Raw genomic sequence first — 23360 nt, 5'->3', positions numbered from 1 at the left:
GACTGAAGACCATAAGATAAAGTTTACTCAAAGATGAATGCTGGATCCTGCCTCATCTATGACGACACTAAGCCATGCGGTGTGGTCAACACATGGGAGGGAAGAGATGCCACCCAGAGGGACTTGGACAGGCTTGAGAAGTGGGTCTGCGAGAACCCCATGAAGTTAAACAAGGTCAAGTGCAAGGTCCTGCACCTGAGTTGGGGGAATCTCAAACATGGATACAGGCTGGATGATGAATGGATTGAGAGCAGCTCTGAGTAGAAGGATTTGAGGGTAATGATGGATGAAAATCTGAATATGATGTGGCCATGTGCACTTCCAGCCCAGAAAGCCAATCCTGTCCTGTGCTGCATCCAAGGCAGCGTGGGCAGCAGGGCAAAGGAGGGGATTCTGCCCCACTGCTCTTCTGGTGAGACCCCACCTGGAGCACTGCATCCAGTTCTGGGGTCCCACTGAAGGAAGGACATGGACCTGCTGGAGTGAATCCAGCAGAGTCCATGAAGACAATCAGAGGGCTGGAGTACCTCTCCTATGGAGAAAAGCTGAGAGAGTTAGGGATGTTCAGCCTGGAGAAGAGAAGGCTTTAGGGAGACCTTATTGCACCTCCCAGTACCAAAAGGGGGCCTACAGGAAATACATGGTGGGACTCTTTATCAGGTCTAGAGATAGGATGAGGAACACCTGTTTTAAACTGAAAGAGAGTAGGTTTAGATTAAATATTAGGAAGATATTCTTTACTGTGAGGGTGGTGAGACACTGGAGCAGGTTGTCAAGAGAAGCTGTGGGCATCCCTGCCCTGGAAGTGTTCAAGGTCAGGTTGGATGAGGCTCTGAGTAACCTGGTCTAGTGGAAGGTGTCCCTGCCCATGGCAGGGGAGTTGCAATATTCTATGAATCTATGATACTATGATTCCATGATAACTATGATTCCATAGTTTTAGAGGTTTTCTTGGTCAATGGAAAGTAGGCTTTAAATTGAGAAAAAAAAAAAAGAAGAAAAAAACCTCAGTAGATGCAGAAACAATGTATTATTCAATTGTTTGGGGGTTTTTTCTGCAATGCAGGAAACTCTCCAGATGAATCAAAAAAGCTTTAAGTCAGCTTTTCCGTTAGGTAGCTGTGTTGTTAGCAATACAGCCATGACTAACTACATTTTTGGCATTAAACTGGATCGGTGTAAGTCATTTTGTCATTGTATCCTGTCCTATTTCAGGTTTTATTTATTCTGTATGCTACTGAAATAAATCTTCAGAGGAAGTGCTAGGCTTAATTTATCTTTTTTTTTTTAAATTTCTGTTTGAAACTCACTTTTCTGCTTAAGGCCATTTCTGGGCCAGCTAATCAAATGCAATGTGAGCTCACAGGATAACAAATTTGTTTTGTTTATTTCTGTTTGTAAGTTATTTTTAGAACAGCAATAATGTTAATTGAACCATATGTAAGATGGATAATTGGCTAATAATTTGAAAAGCAATGTCTTGGTCTTGCTCTGCAATTCTTTAACACTAATGGCTTCATATTTGCCTCTCAGCAGCTGGCCAGTTGCAATGTGTAACTCCTACAACCTGAAGCACAAGAAAAAGCTTCTGCTGGTGTGTAACTGCATATCCAGAAGACAAACCCTGCCCTAAAATCACTGTAGTAACTGCTCATACCTCTAGCAATACACATACTGTGATTAGAGGAGCCCCTGGCTTGCAAAGAAAGAAGCACAATACAGGGTTGTTGTCATCTGTTGCCCAGCCAACACCTCCATGCACTGCAAACACCCACTGTAAATCCCAAATAAAGCTCCCCAGGTTGAATTGTGTTAGCTAGTTATTAATTTCCAAAACTGTACTTATCTGATCATTTTCACTCCTTGCTTTTAATTCTGATACACTGTTAACAGCAAATTGAAGACAAGGGAGTCAGTAATAACTCATCCAGTCCTACAGATGACCAGGAACAGGTGAAGAATAATGGGAAAGTAATTGCATTCTAATTTCAGCTATTATGTAAAAAATACTAGTGGTTTCCAAGGGCTGCCAAATGATAACTCTGACCCTCTGGGCTGCCTCATCAGGCATATCTCAGAAAGGGGTAATGCTACATACAGTGAGATAGACAAGTCAGACAGGACCCCACATGATTCAGAAATGCACATTCCTCTGTTAAATATAAATTTGGTTGGACTTCTTAGGACAATGATCAACCACTTCTGTTTCAGGGGAGATTAGAGATCATTCCTGCACAGTAAGTTCCAGCTTTAACATATTCCTTACTGGTTCACATCCATCTATATTTCTGTTGACACTATCCTCTGCCTTGGTAATTCTCCCTCTCTGTTATCTTACTCAGATTCCTTCTCCACCTTTGCATTAACAGATAAATATGCTAAGATTTTTTAGTATCATGTATTCAAGCTTTCCATTTCTTATAGTCTTTTCCGTATCTGTGCAGGTTTGCAATCTATCATCTTTGAAAAGGGTGATTAAAATCACATATCCCTGTACTATTCCTGAAAATGTATCACCCCTTACCTAACATAAACAGCTTCTCTGCTATCCATCACAGAGTATATTCCAGCAATACACTTGTCTCTCGTAGCCACATCACAACTCTCCAACTAACACACTCATGTTTCTCCCTATCATTACAATCTATAAGCCCTCACCTTACCAAAGACTGTTTTGATACTTCAAAATGCAGTCTCCCTCTCCACCAGTCCCTCCCAATTTGTACTAATAACAACTTTTCTGGTATGTCTAACAATTGCCTGACGGCACCATATTAATAGCTTTGCAGAATTGCAGATGGATTACCAGTACTCTACTTTCCTCATTAAGGGAAGACACAATTTGCCTTTCATCAAAGAAAGAGGTGAGATTATTTGGACACAGCCTACCTTTGGTAAACATGTGGTATTTTACTTCATTTCATATATACTCCCAGTTCTGTATTCTTTTCCTTCCTATTAATTCTCTTGCCTCATGTACTGTTAGAGGTCAAATTAATGGAATCATTTTTACCCCTCTTATATACAACATATCTTTGTGATACTCTAGTTACATAGCTCCAACCCTCTTTGCACAGATTCATTAAAAAACCTTACTATTAGACTTGTGATTTCATGCCTTGCCAGCTCAGGGTCAGAGGAGCAAGCCTGCATCAACTGCATGAAGGTCTTTGCATTTTGTTTCTACCTCAGATACTGTAATTTCCAACTTCATGCAACGACATGAGGAGGGCTGTACTGGATCAGACCCAGCATGTCTCTGGGTCAGGATTGTAGAATCATAGAATCATTTAGATTGGAAAAGACCTTTAAGATCATCAACTATCCTCCCCTACAGCCTCTTATCATAGCAACAGCTTCCATCAGACATCCACCATAAGCAGATGGCTTAGGAACAGTGAGAACAGGACAATATTTCTGCCTAGTTATCTTTGCTTCCAGATATTTTCAGCTCAGAAAATTTCATATCGTTCCTCTTTGATATTCTGTGTTCTCCATGTTCAGTGTACTGCCTTTACTGAAAACTGAGGAAAAGTTTCAAATGCTGCATCACTGCCCTCAGATGTAGCACACCCTTTCTTCCCTAGATCCAGGCACACCGAGAGATTTCGAAGAGTCCTTCATCACAATCTCCAGTCAAATACTTTCTGTTATTCCAACTTTTATTCACTCATATCTTCTTTATATCATTCTCATCCTTTTTTCTGCTGGTATCCTTGGTTACCTCCATTCCTTTTCCTGTTGGCTGCCTCTCTCTTCTGTTTTGCTAAACCATGATCTCCCAGCTTCTCTATGATGCATAGCTTCATTCCACTTCTTTTCCCCTAGTGGGAAGCTTCTGCTTAACTGTCAAGGCTCCCCTCCCCTCCCCTCCCCTCCCTCCCCTCCTCTCTTTTGCTTTTGACCATGTTCTTTCACAGATCACATCTTTCCTCTCCCAGTCATGTGTTCTCTTGACCTATTACTCAGTACCAGAACTGTTTTCTCTCTCTTTTCATCCGTTACCTTTTCAAATCTTCATCTAATCCCTACATCATCTCCAGCTGTGGCTCTAGTTCTTGGATCTTCTCTTTCATGGCCTCCTACCATAGCAAAAGATTCCATCAGGCATCCATCTGTGGTAAGAGCCACTCATTTTTTTTCTCTTCTTCTTTCCTTTGGGTTGAATTTGTTGCTATCTCGGTAGATTTCACAGTAACTTTTGATTCTTGCCATTGCATCCTTGATCCAGATCAGCCACAACTCCTACTTGATGTTCCACAGTTCCCTTCAGCAATGATCAAACACAGTTTATCCTCAGAAAGTGTTCAGCTGGGAAAGCTCTGTTTCAATAGGCATGGTGCAAGGTATGTAACCTGTGAGTTCATGGCTGAGCTTCGCGAACGAAGATTTGGGAAGGCTTTATCCACATTTGTTACAGGCACGTTGGTGACTTATGAGGCCAATACGTGACAGACATATCCGGTTGCAAAAGGCACAACAGAAAGACTCCTTAGATGGTGTATTCCGCAAGACACGGTTCTTTCTGCGTTGCCTTTTCTCCTCGAGAGTGATCCTGCGTGTGTTCTCAAAGGCTTCCACTGCGTTATAGATGCTGTGTCTCCAGGCCTCCCGATTTGAGGCCAGAGTGGACCAGTTATGGTGATCAATAAGGCCAAGGCTGAGATGTTGTTTCAGGGAGTCCTTGAGTCTTTTCTTCGGGGCTTCAAGGACAACCTGTGAGTTAGGAGTTCCACAAAACCCATTTCTCCATTTGTGACTTGAGACCAGAAATACAGATTCTGATGCCATCAACCTTTAATTTGCATAGACCTACACATGAACAGACACAACAACTGTTGTAAGTCTGATTTGAGCCTTGGAGTACTTGGGGTTGCATTTTCCCAGTTAATTAGTGGAAAATTTAGCAGGTCTTTCATGCACCTAAAGTTGGCCCACCAGCCTCACAGAGGACCTCAGTCTGGGACACTGGCTCTACATAATGAAGCTTTCCTTTCACTTGACTTTCTGTCTTTCCTGCAAGCCCTCTGCAAAGTGTTAAGAGTGAAAAGCAAAGCACGAAAGGAACAGATCATGAATTACTGGATTCCAATTTCCCATTGTCGTCAGTGGAGTGTGCAGCAGGTTTTTTACAATATGGTTTCACTGGTAGAATATTTACTTTATTTTCATCATCAGTTTTTAGCAGTTCACTCTTTAAGCCTATAATTGTAGTGTTGACTTCAGGCTTAATTCTCCAAAACATACTCAGGTGAAAGGTTTACTAGCTTTTGAAAGGACCTTGAATTTCCATGGCACAATTCACAGGAAGAAGCCTATCAGAACATGGTCTGTTTATACTGTAAGGTTTATGCTGGCACAGTGCTGTGGGGTGTCTAAGACAGCCAAATCCTCTGCAGTTGTATCAGCCATATGGTATGAAAGTGATAAAGCCTGTTTCAGAAATCAGCTCTTATTACATGGAGATAGATATATATAGATAGATATATATAGATATATATATAGAGAGAGAGAGAGAGATATTACATATATTGATATATCTACACCTATTTCAGGGGCAAATTAAGAACTAACTGCCATGATTCTGTATTACAGTTCTCAGTGTACTTTGCTTCACTCATCATAGAAATTATTTCAGTTTTCCTTCTAAATGGTTTAACTTAGACTGGGGAGAAAAGAACCACCCACAATTCTGTACAGATCAGACTCTGTTAAACCCTAACAGAAACTTCCTGAATCCCTCGAAAACATTCTGGAGCACGAAGAAAATCTTGCAGGGTTGCCATAGTGTATCCTCAGTGCTTGAAGTGGGATGATATTGTTAAGATGGGGATACTGTCGCTTGAGTGGAATGAATTGCGTCATGCCCACAAGGCACTCCCAGGCTACTCCTGATTACTCCAGAGGAGCCTGGATTAGGAGGCAGTATCACCCTCACAGCAAGGTTACAGCATCAGCTTGGAGTATGGCAGGCATTAGGATACCTGCTAGTCTGAGAAGCCAGACTGAGGGAGGTTCTCCAGTCCAGCAGCCCTTGCATTCACCGTGCTACTTCACAGGACTTGGAGTGACTGACCTTCTCTTGGGGTGGTCACATCACCCTGCCTGAGGTAACAGGGTGGTGTGTAATTACTGACCATGGCATAGAACTCAAAGCACTTCTGTCACTTTCCAATTAAATGAATAAATGAGACATCAAAAATCCCCCCAAATTTCGTCAAGCCTCACAGAATCATTATTCAATTTTAAGTATCTAGTCTTCTATTTCAATTAACTATCATTAGCTTTTATGTAAATTATACATTATATATCATTTATGTATCTACAACCAGAAAATGTATAAATTGTAATTCTATAAAATTATAATTAAAATTAAGAAATAGTGAAAAGTGGTTTACTACAGTACAGTATTTTGAAATAATCCTAAATTTCTCTGCCTTCTAGGTTGAAACATTTTATGTAAAACCACTGCATCCCTTGCAATGGAAAAGCCACACACTATTTCTACTTATTTTGTTCTTTTATCTCTCACATAATAATAAAAAATGAGACACAAACATACTGCACAAAAGAAAGCAATATAGCTCACTTGGAAATCAGGTTTGAAAATCAGATCACACAAAATTGAAATCCTGCTTTATACTGCAAAATATAAATCCTGTTTTGCTGTATAAAACAGGATTTTTTTGTCGAAAATACAATTCCTAGCAAAAAGTAATTTTTGCGTTTCTTAGGGTTGTTACTTGCCAGCTGAGACAACTGGCTACACTGCCAGCATGACTTGCTTTCCCCTGACTTGCACTGCGGACGTAGCCAGCACCACTTCAAGCAGCCTTCTTCCAGCATTATGAAACATACCTGTACCTCCACATGGGATAACTTTCTTAAACCTCTCTTCTCCTCTTCTTTCTTTACTGCCTGAGGTTTTGATTTTTCTTTCTCTTTTGCCTTTTCCATTCTCTGAAGTTCCTCCACATAGGCATCATAGATGTCCCACTGAGAGACAGACAGAGGCAGGATTTATCACGACCTGATCAATACTCCTGAGAGCAGTCATCTACACCATCCCAAAAATATGTAGTCATCACCACAGTAACACTGCTGCTGGAATTAGCTGAACATCTGCCTTTTTGCACAAAAAGCGAAGGGTTGAAGTCCAGGCTTTTTAAAGCACAATGGGGTATGTCTTACGTTTTAAGAACACTTTATTGCATTTTTAATAATTTCCTTCCTCCAATACTCTATTTACTGCTTTGACTCTGTATCTATTTTGTAGGACTTTGTGTTTAGCTAATTTACCAGTGTTTAATAGGAAACAAGCATTAAACATCTGATTTATGACATTTCTCATGTGGTGTTGGAAAATTAAATTGTAGCTGCTCAACACAATTTAAATCTTGGACTCCAACTCTGCAGCATATGATGCAAACTGAGAGCAGTTTTACATCTTCTGCTGTGCCACATGCCACAAATGTCTTACTTGAGCAGATTTCAAAAGTAATTTTTCTACTTAAGAATTATTCATTAGTATTGAAGTGCTGGCACCCTATCTGAAGCAGGTTTATTGCTTTCAGGACAAAAACAAAAGGCAATCTGACACATCAGTTGGGAGAGGGAGTATGATTCAAACAGATAATACAGACTAGAACATTGGAATAAAGAAAGGTAGCAGAAACCTTTAGTAAAAAAACTTCATTGTGTTGTAAATTTGCAGGCAGAAATTAAATGGAAAGATGTTCCACATATCAGGGAAAGGACAAAGATGCGACAAGTATGAGAAGGAGTAGAAGAGAAAAGTTTGGGATAGGAAAATGTGAGCAGAAAGAACATGAAGGAAAAAGAACGGGGAGGAAGGGGAAAGAGTTTATGTAAAAATATTATTTTAGATCCACTGAAAATTTCAATTGAATAAAAAGAAAGAAATGGAAAACTTTTTCTCTCAGCTTTCAAACATTTCATGCAAAATCTTAGCCACAGTGTGATTATCTGTAAATCTCTGTTCCAAGTCTCAGGTCATCTTACTGCCAGAAAAAAATGGAAGAAAACTCCAGCTGGAGGGAGGGAAGATCTCAGGTCAAGTACTCTGTGAGTACAGAGCTAAGTTTCTTGCAATAGGTTGGTCTTCCATGTTCATTTTGCTGTAGTCTGATTGTGTTCATCTTCAGGCTTGAGAAACCTGCTTTTGCATACAGCTAAACTTAGAAAAAGTGAAAACCCAAGTGCTACATATGTCAAATTCTTAACAATACTCCCAAAAACTCCATGAACTTTCATAAATTTCCAGTTGTACAAAGTCTTCAGAGGTCTTCACTCTCTAAACAGTGTGTTCAAAGTGGAGCTAGCATGCAGACGTCCTAAATGCTTTTTCATTGCTTCGTTCCTGTATTTTGAGACCCCATCAAGCCTGCATTGAGTGGCTTCAGGTGATGGAGGTGTCCAGCAGCTGACTAGGTATTGAATGCTGGACCCTAGATCCTCCTAAATAACCAGCTTGCTCACCACACAGTGATGGAAGATCTTCAGCAACAGGACAGTTCCCACTCCAAAGGGATCTGTGTCCCTAGAGGAGCCAGTGCCCTGCAAGCTGCAGCCCACTTCTTGCTGAGTCCAAAACCATTCTCATGCTGTGATTTCCCCATTTCCACTCATTTAAGAGTCTCTAAAGCAGCACTGGTCAGGGTGCCTGGCAAAAAATGAACCAATTAAAAGCAGCTAAACTGAGACACTTAACCTTAGAAACAAAAACCGTGAGCAAGTTCACCCATTAGGCAGAAAAGAGGGCCATACTAGTTTGTCCTCAGATACAAACCAGAGACCAAAGCCCATGCATGGGAATTCATTCCACTGCAAGGAATGCAAACACAATAATTCGTTTTCAACTTTCTCATATCTCAGTTTCCTAAATATACTCTAAAAAACTTCAAAGGTAAAGAGTATATATATTTATATGTATATACCTGGTGAATAGTGGCTGAGAAATTTAGAGAAGGTATAGGCTCCGTCTGACATCCTTTTTCCTGAAAAAAAAAGAAAAGCAAAAGGAAGAGTAATCTTGGCATTGAAACCCTCTGCAGTGACACAGTCCAGTTGTGGAAACAGTCTGCATGATTAATTTGACAGAGAAAGGACTCCTAGAACACTGCACAACACTCCTGGTGATCATGCAACTACAAACAGATTTTCTTTTGGACCAAAAGAAGGTTCTCAAGACCTCCTGATTTTTTCCCCACATACCTAAATATTCAATTTCAGTATTTAATTTTGAAGGAGTTCAAATGGTTTGTTTTATGTCTACCATTTGAAACATTCTGATATCAATTACAGTATCAGTTATAACTTCCTACCACATTTGAAAAGTTTTGTCCTATATTTTAAACAGCCAGTTGGATAGAACAGACAAACAAAGGAGTTGAACAGAATGAAACTTATAAACAATTCATCTGATGCTACTGATATAAGACTTTTATCATCCTTACATGAACATTCTGAAATGAATTAAAATAATTCTGTAAAACTTTCATTTAATGGAACAGCATCTTCTTTCAAAAAATTGTTGTGTCAGAACATTTTTAAGGAGCTGCCTGTAGCACTTCACTGACCTCTGAAACGAAGAAGTCTCAGAGGTGGAAACTGTACATCCTGTACAGCACACAGCAGTACTTCACAGCTATTTAAGGTCTATTTTCTGCTTTCAGAGGCAGAATCACACAGAGGCACACAAGCGTCTTCCAATAAAATCAATGGGAAGAGAGTATGCAGACTGGGAACACAGAAATAATTAATTCCATGGCCTCCACTGGGATTTTTGAAAGATGCAGAAATCTTAGCTTTGTAGTAAGCTCCCCACTGTCAGATAAACTCTCGAGATCCTCTGTCTCTACCAGTGGGCAGAGATGGTATTCATTCTAGGAGATGGTAGCTCCAGCAGCACAGTTACTCTTATTTCCCTCCAAGTCTATCAGATGTAAAGGCACCTAACTGTACCTGTAACAGCTGCAAGAAGTCAGGCTGGTTCTCTGGGGAACCTGCATATACTCTGATTGTAGGGTAGTAAGGAAAGCAAGAGAATTGTCTCTCTGAAACTTCTATCTCTAATGCAGAAACCTCTTTTTTGAGCACTCAGCTGGGGGCCAACATCACCGGGATTGCTCAATCAGGAGGTTGCATGACAACACACTCAAAGGGAATGGCTGTGGGCTCAGCAAAAAGCTTAGGGAAGGTTTTGATTCTGTAGTGATTGGAAAGTGCATGCACAGAGTGGGAGGGAGATGTACCATGTAGCAGCAATAAAGATTTATCATACATGGGTTTGTTACTGCAATACTCATGCTTAATACAAGCACAAATACATTTGCCCTTTTAATATAAGGGCATTAATACCCTCGTTACACTAGTAAGAATTGAAGTAAGAGATCATAAAAGGGCTGAGTACCAAACAGGAAATGCTTTCATACATTAGAAGTCCTCAGCTACTGTCCTAGCCATCGCTCCATACTTTTTCAGATGAGAAAATAAACATGAAAAATACTATATCCAAGTAGAAGCTTAAGGATTTACAACAGCACCAAAACGTTTTGGTGTAGGCTGTCCAAGAGTCCATGAGGCAAGACATCTTCTGTCACCATTTTCCCCTTCCCAAATGTTTTACAACAGTAAAACACTGTACTTTTTTTCCTAATAGTATCTACGGAGATCACAGGATATGACACAAACACATGCCCTCCCCAAGCAAAGATCCTCCGAGTCGCTGAAGGAATGGCAGCATACCCGCAGAGGGTTGAAGGGCGTCGTTGAAGCTCTCTCAATGAAGTTGAACTGGTTTGGAAGCTTCTTCTCAGGTGCTTTTGGAGGAGGCTCTTCTGCCTCTGCTGCCTCGGCTGCCTCTGCTGCCTCGGCTGCCTCAGCTACTTCCTCAGCTGCTTCCTCTTCTTCTCCTCCCTCTCCCTCTCCTGCAGCCTGCAAGAAAACACAGCAGTGACTCCACCTTGAAAGAAACAGAACCACTTTCCTTCTTCTCAGACTGCTGGATTCAATATTTAAGACGTAAATTAGGAAACTTCCAGCAATCAGAGTGAGGAGATTCTGAAATGATATCTAAATGGGAATATAGAAATCTAGGAACTGAAGTTTCTTGAAAACAAAACCATGAAAGAGATAACATAGCACAACTGCCTTTGGTAAAATGGACTCAGGGGCCAGAAGATTCCATAAGAGTTCAACTACCCTGTGTTTTCCTTTCTTTGCTAGATAGTGAGCTTCGTCTAAAACTAGTCTGAATTTGATTCCAAGGTCTGACACTGTGTGGATAAAAACAAGCTTCTCAAAGGCTACTCCTTTCCTATCAGCCAACTGTCTTTAAACCAGGTCACTGTTCATTTAATTTAGTTATGCATGCTGCTTCCACCCCTACACATTTTGTTTTTCACCAGCGGACATATTGCCAGGAAGATTCCAGATCCCACCAAATTACACTGCATCTTGATATAACATCTGGATAAAGACAGATCCGATGTGATCCCCCAACACAGCTTCTGCAACTGAAAAATGGCAGCAGGACTCCTGCTGTTTTCTGCAGGTTCTCACCTACAGCAGAGACATCTCAGATATAAAAGAATCAATCACAGAAGCTTCTCAGCAAACCCATTTTATAATAACACAGTTTCAAATCTAACACTAAAAATAAAATGGACATGTCTCAGCTGACTGTGCAGAATTACCTCAGTATCTCCTGTCTGTTCTTCATCTTTAATCTCTGCCTGTTCAGATGTTTCAGCAGGAGTCTCAACAGGAGCCTCTTCTGATGACAGAAAGGATAACTGAATAAACCCAGAATAATAGGACATATTCTACCATATTCTGTAGATCCTCTGTCTTCTGAAGCATTAATATACAGATGCATCCTTTTCTAATGCTGTCTCATTAGACAACACAGTAACAAATTCCCAATTTGGAGGGTGATTGTTTGCTCAAAGCCACAAAAGGTGACAATGTTATTACTAGAATGAAACTGAGTACTTCTGATTTTGATTCCCAACAACAGTGCAAGCCAAATTAGGAGTTGTTTAACTCAATGGTAATGAATCATGATCATTCCATCATGTTGAATAAGTAGAACCAATGCCTATCTGAAAATTATTGTGATTTCAGAAAACAAACCTACCTGCTTCAATGTTTGATCTGATACTCTGTCGTCTGCCTTCATCTGAATCTTTGGGTATCAGGTTTCCATTCAAAGAGAAGTGAATGGCTGTTTGATCCAGGTAGTCTACTAGCTTGTATTCTCGTTCCTACAAAAAGGAAAAACCCAACAAAATCACAGAATCATAGAATGGTTTAGGTTGCAAGGGATCTTAAAGATCATCAGTTCCTACCTCCCTGCCATGGGTAGGGACACCTTCCATTAGACTAAGTTGCTCAAAGCCCCACTCAACCTGGCTTTGAACACTCCCAGGGTTGAGAAATCCACAATTTCTCTGGGCAACCTGTTCCAGTGCCTCACCGTCTTCACAGAAAGAGTAAAGAACAGCTCAATCTGTATAATTTAGATTTTGAGCTGCACTGGAAAGCAATCAGAAGATACCACAGACCACAGATGCTTTAATAGTTTCTTCTTAAAAATACTGTTTACTGCACCAATCACAGCACAGCACCAAGCCCACTTCCGTCATCATGGAGGATTTGAAGATATGGATCATTGATCACCTGCCTATATACCATAAATATGGAAAATGTCAGCTCCAAATAGAAAAGAAGGTGACCTTATTTGCTTCCACAAGACTGATTTCCTTTCTCTGGTGAACTCATGCAATGGTTGGTCAAAAAAGTACAGTAGCACAGAAATAAGACAGACCCAGGAATATTTTACCTCATTGTCTGTTCCCTTAGGCACTGGTTTTGCCAGGGATCATTTTCTTCACAGTAGCAACTACTGGGCTGTGATTTGGATTTGTGCTGGAAACAGTGTTGATAACACAGGGATGTTTTAGGTATTGCTGAGTAGTGCTTACACAGAGTCAAGACCTTTTCTGTTCAACACTCCAGCAGTGAGGAGGCTGGAGGGGCATGAGAGGCTGGGAGGGGACACAGATGGGACAGCTGACCCCAACTGACCATAGAGATATTCCATATCTTATGGTGTCATGCTCAGCATATAAAGCTAGGGGAAGAAGAAGGAAAGGGGGACATTTGGAATGATGATGTTTGTCTTCCCAAGTAACCATTAAGAGACACAGAGCCCTGTTTTCCTTGGGATTGCTGAACAGCTGCCTGCCCACAGAAATGGTAGATTAATTCCTTGTTTTGCTTTGCACAGCTTTTGCTTTCCCTATTAAACTGTCTTTATCTCAACCCACAAGTTTTCTCACTTTTACTCCTCTGATTCTCTCCCCGATCCCACCAGGGGAGAGTGAGTGAGTGGCTGTGTGGGGCCAGCTGGGATTAAATCATGACACCTGCCTTAAATTTGGGATAATCAAATGCTAGAGTTGGCGGAGCTGTCCCTGTGCCCTTTCTTTGAGGGCATGCAACCCTTCCAAGTGAGGAGTGGGAGGCAAAGCCATCATTCCACTCTTCCCATGCAAAGCCATCATTCCACTCTTCCCATGCAGCTTCTCTGCAGCTGCTGGCTGTACACACAGGAGAAGGCTGCTCCAAGGTAATGCAGCATATGCCCTGCACACACAGCTGTGAAGGTGTGACTCTTGGATGTTTTCTGGCCAACTGATGCACCCTCCTCTGCTCACTCCTACTCATCATGAATAAAGATTGTCAGTGAGTTCACAAAACACATTTCTGAGCTCTCCTATAATTCAAACAACTGAATCTTTATGTGTGGATACTGAGGCATAACTGTCCTATAGACTGAGAAAAGAATTGCGTTTTGTCCTCTAACCACCACAGAATGGGAAAAATTACCACCTGAGATTAGCTGCATTAATTACATCCACTACCAGTTCTTGTTCTGTAATTGCAATATCCTACTTCTAAATAAATGCATCAATGCTTTTAGACTTTTACCCTCTGCAAAAATCCTCTGGGAACCATTGGCAGCAAATACTTAAAAAGATGAAGCTGTATTAACAGAAAATTTACCTGGTTATATATCAAAGGAAAACACAAAACCAATTAATTGCAAAAAATCTCATTTCAGTTGTACGGGTCATGCCACACTTACTTTAAAGCTGAATCTGACAATATTCTGGGGAGCTTGAGGATTATCAGCTGTCAAGGTGCGTGTAATTTCCTGTTTTAATTCCTTTGGAATGGAAAAAAATGGTATTGTAAATAAAACTTCACTATTAATACAACAACCAGCAACAAAAATCACCATGTTTATGCTTAGTTCTATGATGTTCAGTTCACTGCAGATAGTCCATGTGCAGCTGATGCCTCCAAGAGAACAATGCTTGGGGCCAGGTTGGCTCAGCGTGGAATCCAGAACATTCATCCCACTTTCTGCAGTCTTTCAATGGGCTTTCTTGATGGTAATTCTTATCTAAGATATGGTACCACTTAAAAAATGCTAGCTGCATTCTATGGAGCAAAACAGACAAGTTGTGTCTTCAAGCTAACACTGTCCAAAACTAAACAGTAAGCTCAGAGGCAGTGCTTTTAGGATTGACCACTATGAACAAAAAACACTACTGCTGGTAACTGTTTTTACTACCTGCATTGGAGGAAATGCATAAAATTTCCCTATAAGAGCTACTCAGAGGGCTCGGAGGGAGCAATGTTGGATTTTTATAAGGCAGTGGGAAGAGAGAAACAACTGCAGCTGGAAGAGTGACCGACTGCAATCCTACTGAACTCAGCTGAGAAAAAATGGCAGTAAAATTTTAGGACACTTCCCTGTATTGCACAGAGGTATCTGAAAAGCTCAGGGTTGGCTCTGGGATCCTTCTTAACTGAGTGATGCCCCAGCTCCATTCCCCTTTTGGATCAGCTCTAGGCAGTCACACTGTCTTAAGCCCAGAACTGTGTTTCAAAGCACATGCTCTCTGTTTTCCTGCTGAAAGCCATTTCAGTTTGTGCTGCAGACACTGTACTTCAGCAAGTATTGGAGTTTTACTCTTGCAGGATTTCCTCCAAAACCAATGGGTAGGCTTCAGCTTATGGAGCTTTGTACACATCTTATGTTGATACAGGTATTGTTTTACTCACAGCTTCAGTCAGCTCCAGTTGATCTGGGGATTTGACAAGAGCCCTTGCCAAGTCTCCAAGAGCATCTCCTGCTTCAGGGGAGGCATCTTCATCCTTGCACAGGAAAGAAAAGTTCATTAGTGCAACAAGATTGTGATTGTTTCTCTCCCTCCCAAAGCAGCACTTCTTCAGACATGGAGCAAGAAGATAAAAGCAACATTCCCCCACCCATCCCCATTTTGAGCAGAGCAGAAAAACTCAAATAGCAGGACAAAATTTGAAGTTTTTTGAATGGCTACACTTGACAGCAAGAGTTCAGTAAGCTGGAAGAGCTGCTTTCTGAAGATAGGTCCTGCCCTGTAATAAAACTGGAGTAACAACAGTGACAAAACTCGAGTAATTCCACTTCAACCTCAGTTTAAAAGTTGGTAATTTTGTTTCTTTTGACCATATAATACCCAAAAGATCCATACTTAATGGATCTCAAAAGCACAAGTCAAGGACCTGCAATTACTCCTGATGTGTTATTCTACAAGCTATTCTTAGAAAAAAGTTCAAAATACAAAGCTGCAGGGATGTGGCTCCCAGAGGAATGTTAATGAATTTCTTGTAAAGGCCAATGGATTTGCATTCTCCCAAACAGACTGCTGACCTCCCTGGGCTAGCCTTGGGTTGATGTCATGATATGATACCATTAAAGGAAAAATGAATCACTGTAGGAATGAATTTCAATTAATAGTCCTTACAGAAAAACTGTCAGAACACAAAGCTGCTGATTAAAGTGCTTAACTGCTCCAGGCAAAATTTCTCCCTCCACTCAAAACATGTAATGAGTTGATTTAAAATAAATCAATCATTCTTTTAAATACAGTTCTCTCAGGCCTCAACTTCATAGCCATAAGGCTAAACTTTCTGGCCATACAGAGCTGTGGGTGAGTCCAAGGCACAAGTGCAGTCTGGTTGCAGGTACAGAAACCGGACCCAGCAAAGCTTTGCTATCTGCAGAGCACTATGACGGTAAAAAGCACAATGCTCTGACAAAACGTGCAGTGGCTGAAAGTAACAGAGAATTCTGTATATGCCAGGCATCCAGGGGAAGTAACAGGCTGCAGCCTTACTCTTTTTCCCCAAGGGAGCTGAAATGAGCAAGCTGTAGGGAAGGTCAGGTACTCTGATACAAAACAGACAATGATGGCAGAACAGTTGTTTGTGATTTAATGCTCCCCACGTGAACACCTGCTTGTAGGAAATTCATCATACACAATTTGATGCAAGTTAGTTCAGTGGCTGTTTTCCCTAGTGAATCAGATAAAAAGTATTGTGGGCTTAACATTTTTATATATGATTTTCATTTAAAAAGTAAATTACTTCTCATTTGTAAAGGGTCAAAAGAGGAACATTTAGCAAGACTGGGATTTGTCCCAAGAAAGTGAAAAGTTGTTTGTCAATATGCTTGTTTAAAGGCATGTAGACTCTCTCTCCCATCCATGACAATGGAGCTAAATAAGAGGAAGGTAGATTAAATCAGGGTATTCTAAGCATTTATTTGCCCAAGAGTAAAGACATTATCATGAGGCTTTCAGTCAAAAAAGTTAATGCTATTTTCTCTAATGCTTGTATTGCTACTTTAAGTGAATATGGACTGTATTTTGAATTTTCTAAACTGAGCAGGCAGTTTTCTCACTGTCTGAGTCAGTTTATACTTTGGAATTTACACCCCAAACATTTTGCTTTAATATTTTCATATTGCATTTTCCTTGAATTGTGCTTTTGGTTTAGCCAACATTTTCATTATAACTTGCTAGTGTAATTTGCTGCTCAGTGGAAACCCAGAGCAACCCCTTACTGCTAAGTCAATTGGTATTTTACCAATTCCATAAAAAAAGCCATTGTTGAGACTGAATCTATTTTGCACCTCCAGCTAAAGAAGGAAAAAACATTTTTTAAGACTCGTGGATCTTACCCGTTTTTTAGATCCAGCTTTACCAGCCTTTGATGGCCTTCCTCTTGAAGGTCCACTTACACCCTGAAGTGAGAACATATCCAATGTAAGCTTTCAAAGCATCTTTTCTCTTAATTTAACCAAAGCAGAATAAAAGTTTGACGTGCTTATTAATGTTTGCTCCAGTGGTGTGTTTTAAAGGCAGAATATACCAGCATTCTGTCTATAAATTGTCTGAATGAAAGACAGTCGCTTTCATAACACGAGACAGCAGTTTATCAGCATGAATAAATGTCAGGCTCTATCCTAGCTACTGCCTGTCTGTGATATACCCAGATGTCCCACACACGGAGTTCTAGTGCCTTGCTCAAACACACTAAAAGGCTGCTCTTGCCCCAAGTGCTTGCACGGCACAGTGAGCCTGAAGGCAGCACGACCACATCCACAAAGCCATGAGTGCTCAAAAAACATGGAAAGCACTAGTGGACAGCTGGGAGATTAACCACTGCCAACCTCCCTGCACACACAAAAGCATAGAAAATCTGTTATGATAGGCTTTAAGGAAAACAATTATATAGCTGTTTACAGGGAGCCTTATAGAAGGAGACTACCCAGAGTTTAAGTAATAACAGAAGGGCACCAGCAAAAGCTATGTGAAAATTTAACAGAAAGTGGGAGAGGAAATGAAGAGGATCTTTTCAGGAGATGCTGAGGGACAGACAGGGCCAAGAATCCAGAAGGCAAAAAGAGAGAGACAGAGAGAGAGAGATGATATATCAAACAAAGGAGATAATATTAGAAACCTTGGCAAAAACAGTTTCAGGATGGATCTCAAATAACATTTGATGGTATGGATGAGAAAAGCAGAGGAGTAACTCAGAAGAAAGTGTTTGACTTTGTGACAGGAAAGAAGGGGATACTAGAGGACAGGGAAGGAAAATGAAGGGGTGGGAGAGTAAGCTCCCGAGGGCTGATTGATTTTCTTCGGAAGAACATTAGAGTGTGCCTTTCAGCTCAGATCAAAGGTCCACCTAGCCAAGGATCTCTCACCAACAGGATTCAAAAGGAGACATCTATTCTCTCCAGGATGGCCTCTCAGCTTGCCACAGGGATTTGAACTGACATGCTATCCTTTTTACTTCATATCAGTGAACCTTTTTCCCCACAAATTTATTCAGTCATTTTGGAATCCATGCACATTTTTAGCACTCTCAACTTCCACAGCAAGGACTCCCATGGTACCACTACATGGTACTGAAAAGAAAAGCTGCTTGCTTTTTTAAGTATGTCACTTGCTGCTCTCACCTGGTTTTCCTAGTTCTTCTTCTGGAAAGCCCAGATTTATCATAATATCTATTCTTCATCCTCTTTTCCACATGTCTTATGAACACTTTCAGGAGCATAAGTCTCTACAGAGATTCCTACACTCCCCTCATGATTCCCCTTCATTATGAAATTGAATATTCACTTCCATCACCTACTTCCTATGTATTAAACAGTTAAGCAGCCATAATGACTTTGACCCAGTATCCCCACACATTGTTTCTCAAGCCCCACTACTTGCTAAGATCTGACAACAATAATTCAGAAAAGAAATATATTCAGAGGAAAACAAACTGCAGCAAAGACGTGAAGCTGTGTCTCTAAGTGTTAGTTCTCTTTGTACAAGCTAAGAAACATAAAACTGCTGTTACCAACAAGGTATCATGGATTATTTTCATTCGAGCAGATACATACAAAAAGCAATGAAAAATGAGCAGACTAACACATTTCTGTGCTTAAAAAATGTGCCTCATTTTGAAATACAAATTGTTATGACACAGGTGGAGAAAATAAAGATATAACATTTCCTTTATAGTCCCATAGAGGGCTCGTAGTGGAGCAGAGAGTCTAAGAGCTCCCATGTCACAACCACTACTGAGACCACTGGATCGTGCAGCTCTCCTGTCTCCCCTATGTGACTGTTTGGCAATGGGCAACAGGGCATCCTATGTGACAAGGACCATGCCACGTGTGAATTAGATGTGACTTAAACAGATTTGTAGAGCAGAATTTTATTCAGATCGAAATCAAAATCAAACTCTTAATTTTAAACATGAAACAAAGCCTTCTCACCATTAGCCTCTATAAATGAGTCTATAAAAGCATCTATCCAGCAGCAAAGGCATTGACAAGGAAAGCTGAAGGTAATTGGTTTTGGCAGTTGAACAGATTTCAATTAACATAATCCAAGAAGCCACCCGTGAATAAATATCTGCAACTGTATTAAAATCCAAAAGTGACACCAAAGAAAAGCTACAGTTACAAGTGCACTTGAAGGAAGCAGCACAAACCCTGACCTGCTTCCCACACCATAAAGGGTTTGTAGGGTAGAGCATGAACAATTTTTCTCATCAACCAGGCACTTATGGCTAATTGGCCCTATTTCCTTTGTCTTTGTACAGTACTATCAGATTTTATGACTGTAACTGAATGATATATAATCAGAGAATCACAGATTATGCTGAGTTGGAAGGGACCCACAAGGATCATCAAATCCAACCCTTTGCCCTGCACAGGACCATCCCCAAGAGTCACACCTTGTGCCTTCGAGTATCATCCAAATGCTTCTTGAACTCTGTCAGGCTTGGTGCTGTGACCGGTACCCAGAGGAGCCTGTTCCAATGCCCAACTACCCTCTGGGTGAAGAACCTTTTTCTAATATCCAACCTAAACCTTCCCTGACACAGCTTCAGGCCATTCCCTCAGGTCCTGTCACTGGTCACCACAGAGAAGAGATCAGTGCCTGCCCCTCTTCTTCCCTTTTGAGGAAGAACAGGTCTGGTATGACAGGGAGACCCTGATGAGACCCAGGATATGACACAGAGGAATACAGGGAGGGGATGTTAAGAGATGGGGTACATACTTGACATTAGAGATCCCACTGCTGTAATAAGCATCTCACCACTGGCTAGTTAGAGAAATGCAGATCTGTAGATGGGGGACTGAACAAAACTGGGTTTAGGGGTAGCAAAGAAAACAAAAAAATAGTATCTAGAATGCTTAAAAACCATCATATTCAGTAACATCAGGTGTAATGTGGAATACCAGATCAATGAAGAAAGGGAAACGTGTGAAAATATATTAGCTAACATAAAGGAAACTCCAAGTGAGTGAAGAAGAAGCCATTATCATGACATTTTATCCTACCCAGTGAAGGACCCAGATGCTGAACTACTTGCTGTAATATGCCCACTGCCACCACTGCCACCAGCAAAACAAAACCATCAACCTTAGAATACAAAAGACCAGAAGAAGGGGGATCAAACTACCAGAAAACAGGTGGAAACTGAGAAACCTGCACGCAACAGCTTTAACTGCATTCTCATTATCAATTTTTTTTATTTTTTTTTTTTACAGAACTGTAATGAGTACATCTGGACCTATAGTAATGTTTAGACTAAGCTCTCAGTCACACTGACATGAAATTTTTAGTTTTATATATATAAGATGTGCCTTCTCTTTTGCCCATAAAGAAGATTTTAAGTGTAACAAAGTTTACAGACTATTACAAAAAACAGAACCAGGCTCTGGAAGTCTTAACTTTGACTTTATCAAAGGATAGCTCATACATAGTTGTGTATGACTGGGAGAGGGTGCTCAAGGGAGAGGTCTCATTGTATCAGTCAGTAGGACTTACCACCCTTCTCCATTTGCCTCATTCCTACTTTTCTACAAAGCCTCTACTTGCTGACTGTGGCAGGTTGCTTTGGGTGTCCCTGGAACTAAGAGAAGTAGTTCCCTAGAGCAGGGAGCAAACACATGACTGGCAGGACAGCTATAAAATTACACTTGGTATTTTAGGTATTTTGAACTAAAGAAACTCCAACCACCTCTCCAATCTGAACAGTTATGCTTTAGAACCACCTTGTTAACAAGCAGATCCCTCGGTGAAATGCTGCACAGTATGGACACAGTTAGCCTACTCTAAACGTGCGCTAAACCCGGATGGAGGGAGGGGAGCCAGCACACAGTGATCAGTGTGGGCCTTGGGCTTTCTTCCATGTGTGCTCCACAAAGATAGGACAGCCATGCCTGGAACAGGTGAGCACAGGTTTACTGGGGAGGTGGAGCAGAGTCTAGGAAGGTGTTGGTTCTTAGCTTATTCTGGGGTTCTTCAGCAAAGTTCTGGTCTCCTGCCCAGATAAAATATCCCTCACAGCATAGAGGCTTACTTCAACAGCAAAAAAAGTTGAGTATCTTATTTTTTTGGATATTCTGGACTCCTGCCAGTGAAGGTAAAGACTGTAACTCTACAGAAGTCAGCATAAAAAACAGAAGACATCCTTTGTGATGCAAGCATCATTCCTGCCACCACTGCCTATGCTGCAGAAGGTTCATCCCAAAGTACCTCAGACTTTTGGAACCCACCTGAAAGGTGAAACGAATATGAAAAAAATGAGTTGAGATCCATGTATTTTGGTAGTATTAGTAGTAGGTGAAACTCATCAAAACAAGATCTGTTTACAAGAAGGAAGTTGGTGAGCAAACATGGGGCAGTCAAGAAAACAAAATCTTTTACTCTGACTCCTAATTCAGATAATAGCACAGGTAATACTGCCATGTCATTTGCTGAAAAAGGCAGCCCTGACATCCTTTTTTTTTGGGGGGGGGGGGGGGGGAAGAAGGGGTTATTTGCTATTTCTTTTGCAAGCTCCTGCTCCCTGTAAATCTTTTCAAAGCCAGCACATTTCCTTTTTCATAACTTGCCTTAAACCCCTTCTCTGCCACATCACCTGTAAAGAGTTTCAATAGCACCCAGGCAGTTTGTGTCCTGCCACCAGGGCTCAGAATGATTGTTATTGCTTCCTCATTCTTCTTTTTACTGGATCAATCTGTTACCCATAAACTATTATTAAAGGTGTAATCTTTTTGCTCTGACAGCTACTTCAGACATACCACACAGTGTTTGTACAATAGGGAAGAGGTCACAAACACGTCTGAAATACAAACAAAAAATAAACTATAACTGTGAATCAACATCATGATTCACTAGGTAAGATGTTTACGACAATGACCCATCTCTAAAATTCAAGCACATTATTGCTGTTACATTAGCTACAGAAAAAAGTTAACAGACTAATATTAGCATCTCAAAGAGAAGCGTTGGGAAGTTAGAAAATGTGAGAATTAAGGTTGCTGGGGCAACATTTAATTCATCCCACTGGGCACAGGTGTTATGATACACAGCTTGATTCCACAATGACACACTTGGTTTTCCGTAGGTTCCCTGGCTTACGTCAATTCTCGCAGGTTAAGTTACTACCAGTATAATAGTTTCCGTTGTTCAACACCTAGAGTGGTGTTGGTTTTTTTGTAACTGTTAGCCTAAGTCAGACAACCAACAAAGAACTTTCAATCCAAACAGTTACATTCTAGCAAATTCTAGATAAAGATGGTCTTGCGAACAAAAAAAAAAAAAAAAAAACAAAAAAAAACAAAAAAAAAAACCACAACCAAAAAAACCCCAAAACCAAAACCAAAAAAAAAAAACAACAAAACAACAAGTGTCTTCCTAAATCTTCCTAATAAATGGTGCTGCTATGCCTGGCTTTAAAAATAATATTAATTAACAAAAAGAGGAGTGTGAATAATCATGAGGAATATATATTAGGAAAAAAAAGAGGCGTTGCTAAGGAACTGAGGAATCGGCGGCAGCAGGCATCAAGGAGTTGAAAGGAATTTCTCACCTCCAGGTCACTATCATAACCCTGGCCACTCTGGGAGGTGCTCCAGTGCTACGGCTGAAAATGCCAGAATCAGAATTTAGGGATGCTAATCATGTTTTATGCTGATGACAGATTACTAGAGTTCCAACAGTGAAAAGATATAAGAAGCTCATAACAGTCACAGTACTTAAATGAAGGATATAGAAAACTCAAGTGACTGTTCCTTTCTGGACCTTTTTTCCTGGGTGTGTTTATGATAGCAGCACCCAGTAATTCTTCCTTTGCATGGACATCTATTACACTACAAGACAAATTGACTACTGGTTACCACAAACATACAGAAATCTGACAGGATAATACAAATTAAAAGAGGAAACAGATGAAAAGTGATGCTTTAAATGCAATTAAATATTCTTTTCCCTTGCCACAACTCCCTGTAAATCAAACAAGCTACTAAGAGCTACAAATAGCTGCAAATTCAAGTCTTTCAACAGGAGGTTTTCCTGTTGCTGAGATATTCAACAAGCATATCTAACTGTATTTTTAGGTAGGATGCTTTGGCAATATATATA

General features: G+C 40.6%; 1 protein-coding gene across 4 annotated transcripts in view; it reads right to left on the bottom strand.

Moving 5' to 3' along the window:
* Positions 1-23360, bottom strand: part of DNAI1 (dynein axonemal intermediate chain 1) — a 141399-nt gene that overhangs the window by 111917 nt on the left and 6122 nt on the right. For all 4 annotated transcript variants that reach the window (XM_032674763.1, XM_032674764.1, XM_032674761.1 and 1 more), the window contains exons 2-9: positions 17102-17164; positions 15160-15252; positions 14174-14254; positions 12161-12287; positions 11718-11797; positions 10768-10956; positions 8958-9017; positions 6859-6996 (exon numbers count right to left, since the gene is read on the bottom strand). In XM_032674763.1, the coding sequence (XP_032530654.1) occupies positions 6859-6996; positions 8958-9017; positions 10768-10956; positions 11718-11797; positions 12161-12287; positions 14174-14254; positions 15160-15252; positions 17102-17164 (831 nt within the window). The remainder of the gene's footprint in view (positions 1-6858; positions 6997-8957; positions 9018-10767; positions 10957-11717; positions 11798-12160; positions 12288-14173; positions 14255-15159; positions 15253-17101; positions 17165-23360) is intronic.

This window comes from Chiroxiphia lanceolata, chromosome Z (assembly GCF_009829145.1).
Source record: "Chiroxiphia lanceolata isolate bChiLan1 chromosome Z, bChiLan1.pri, whole genome shotgun sequence".
Taxonomy (NCBI): domain Eukaryota; kingdom Metazoa; phylum Chordata; class Aves; order Passeriformes; family Pipridae; genus Chiroxiphia; species Chiroxiphia lanceolata.
This window is presented reverse-complemented; position numbering and strand designations above follow the sequence as displayed.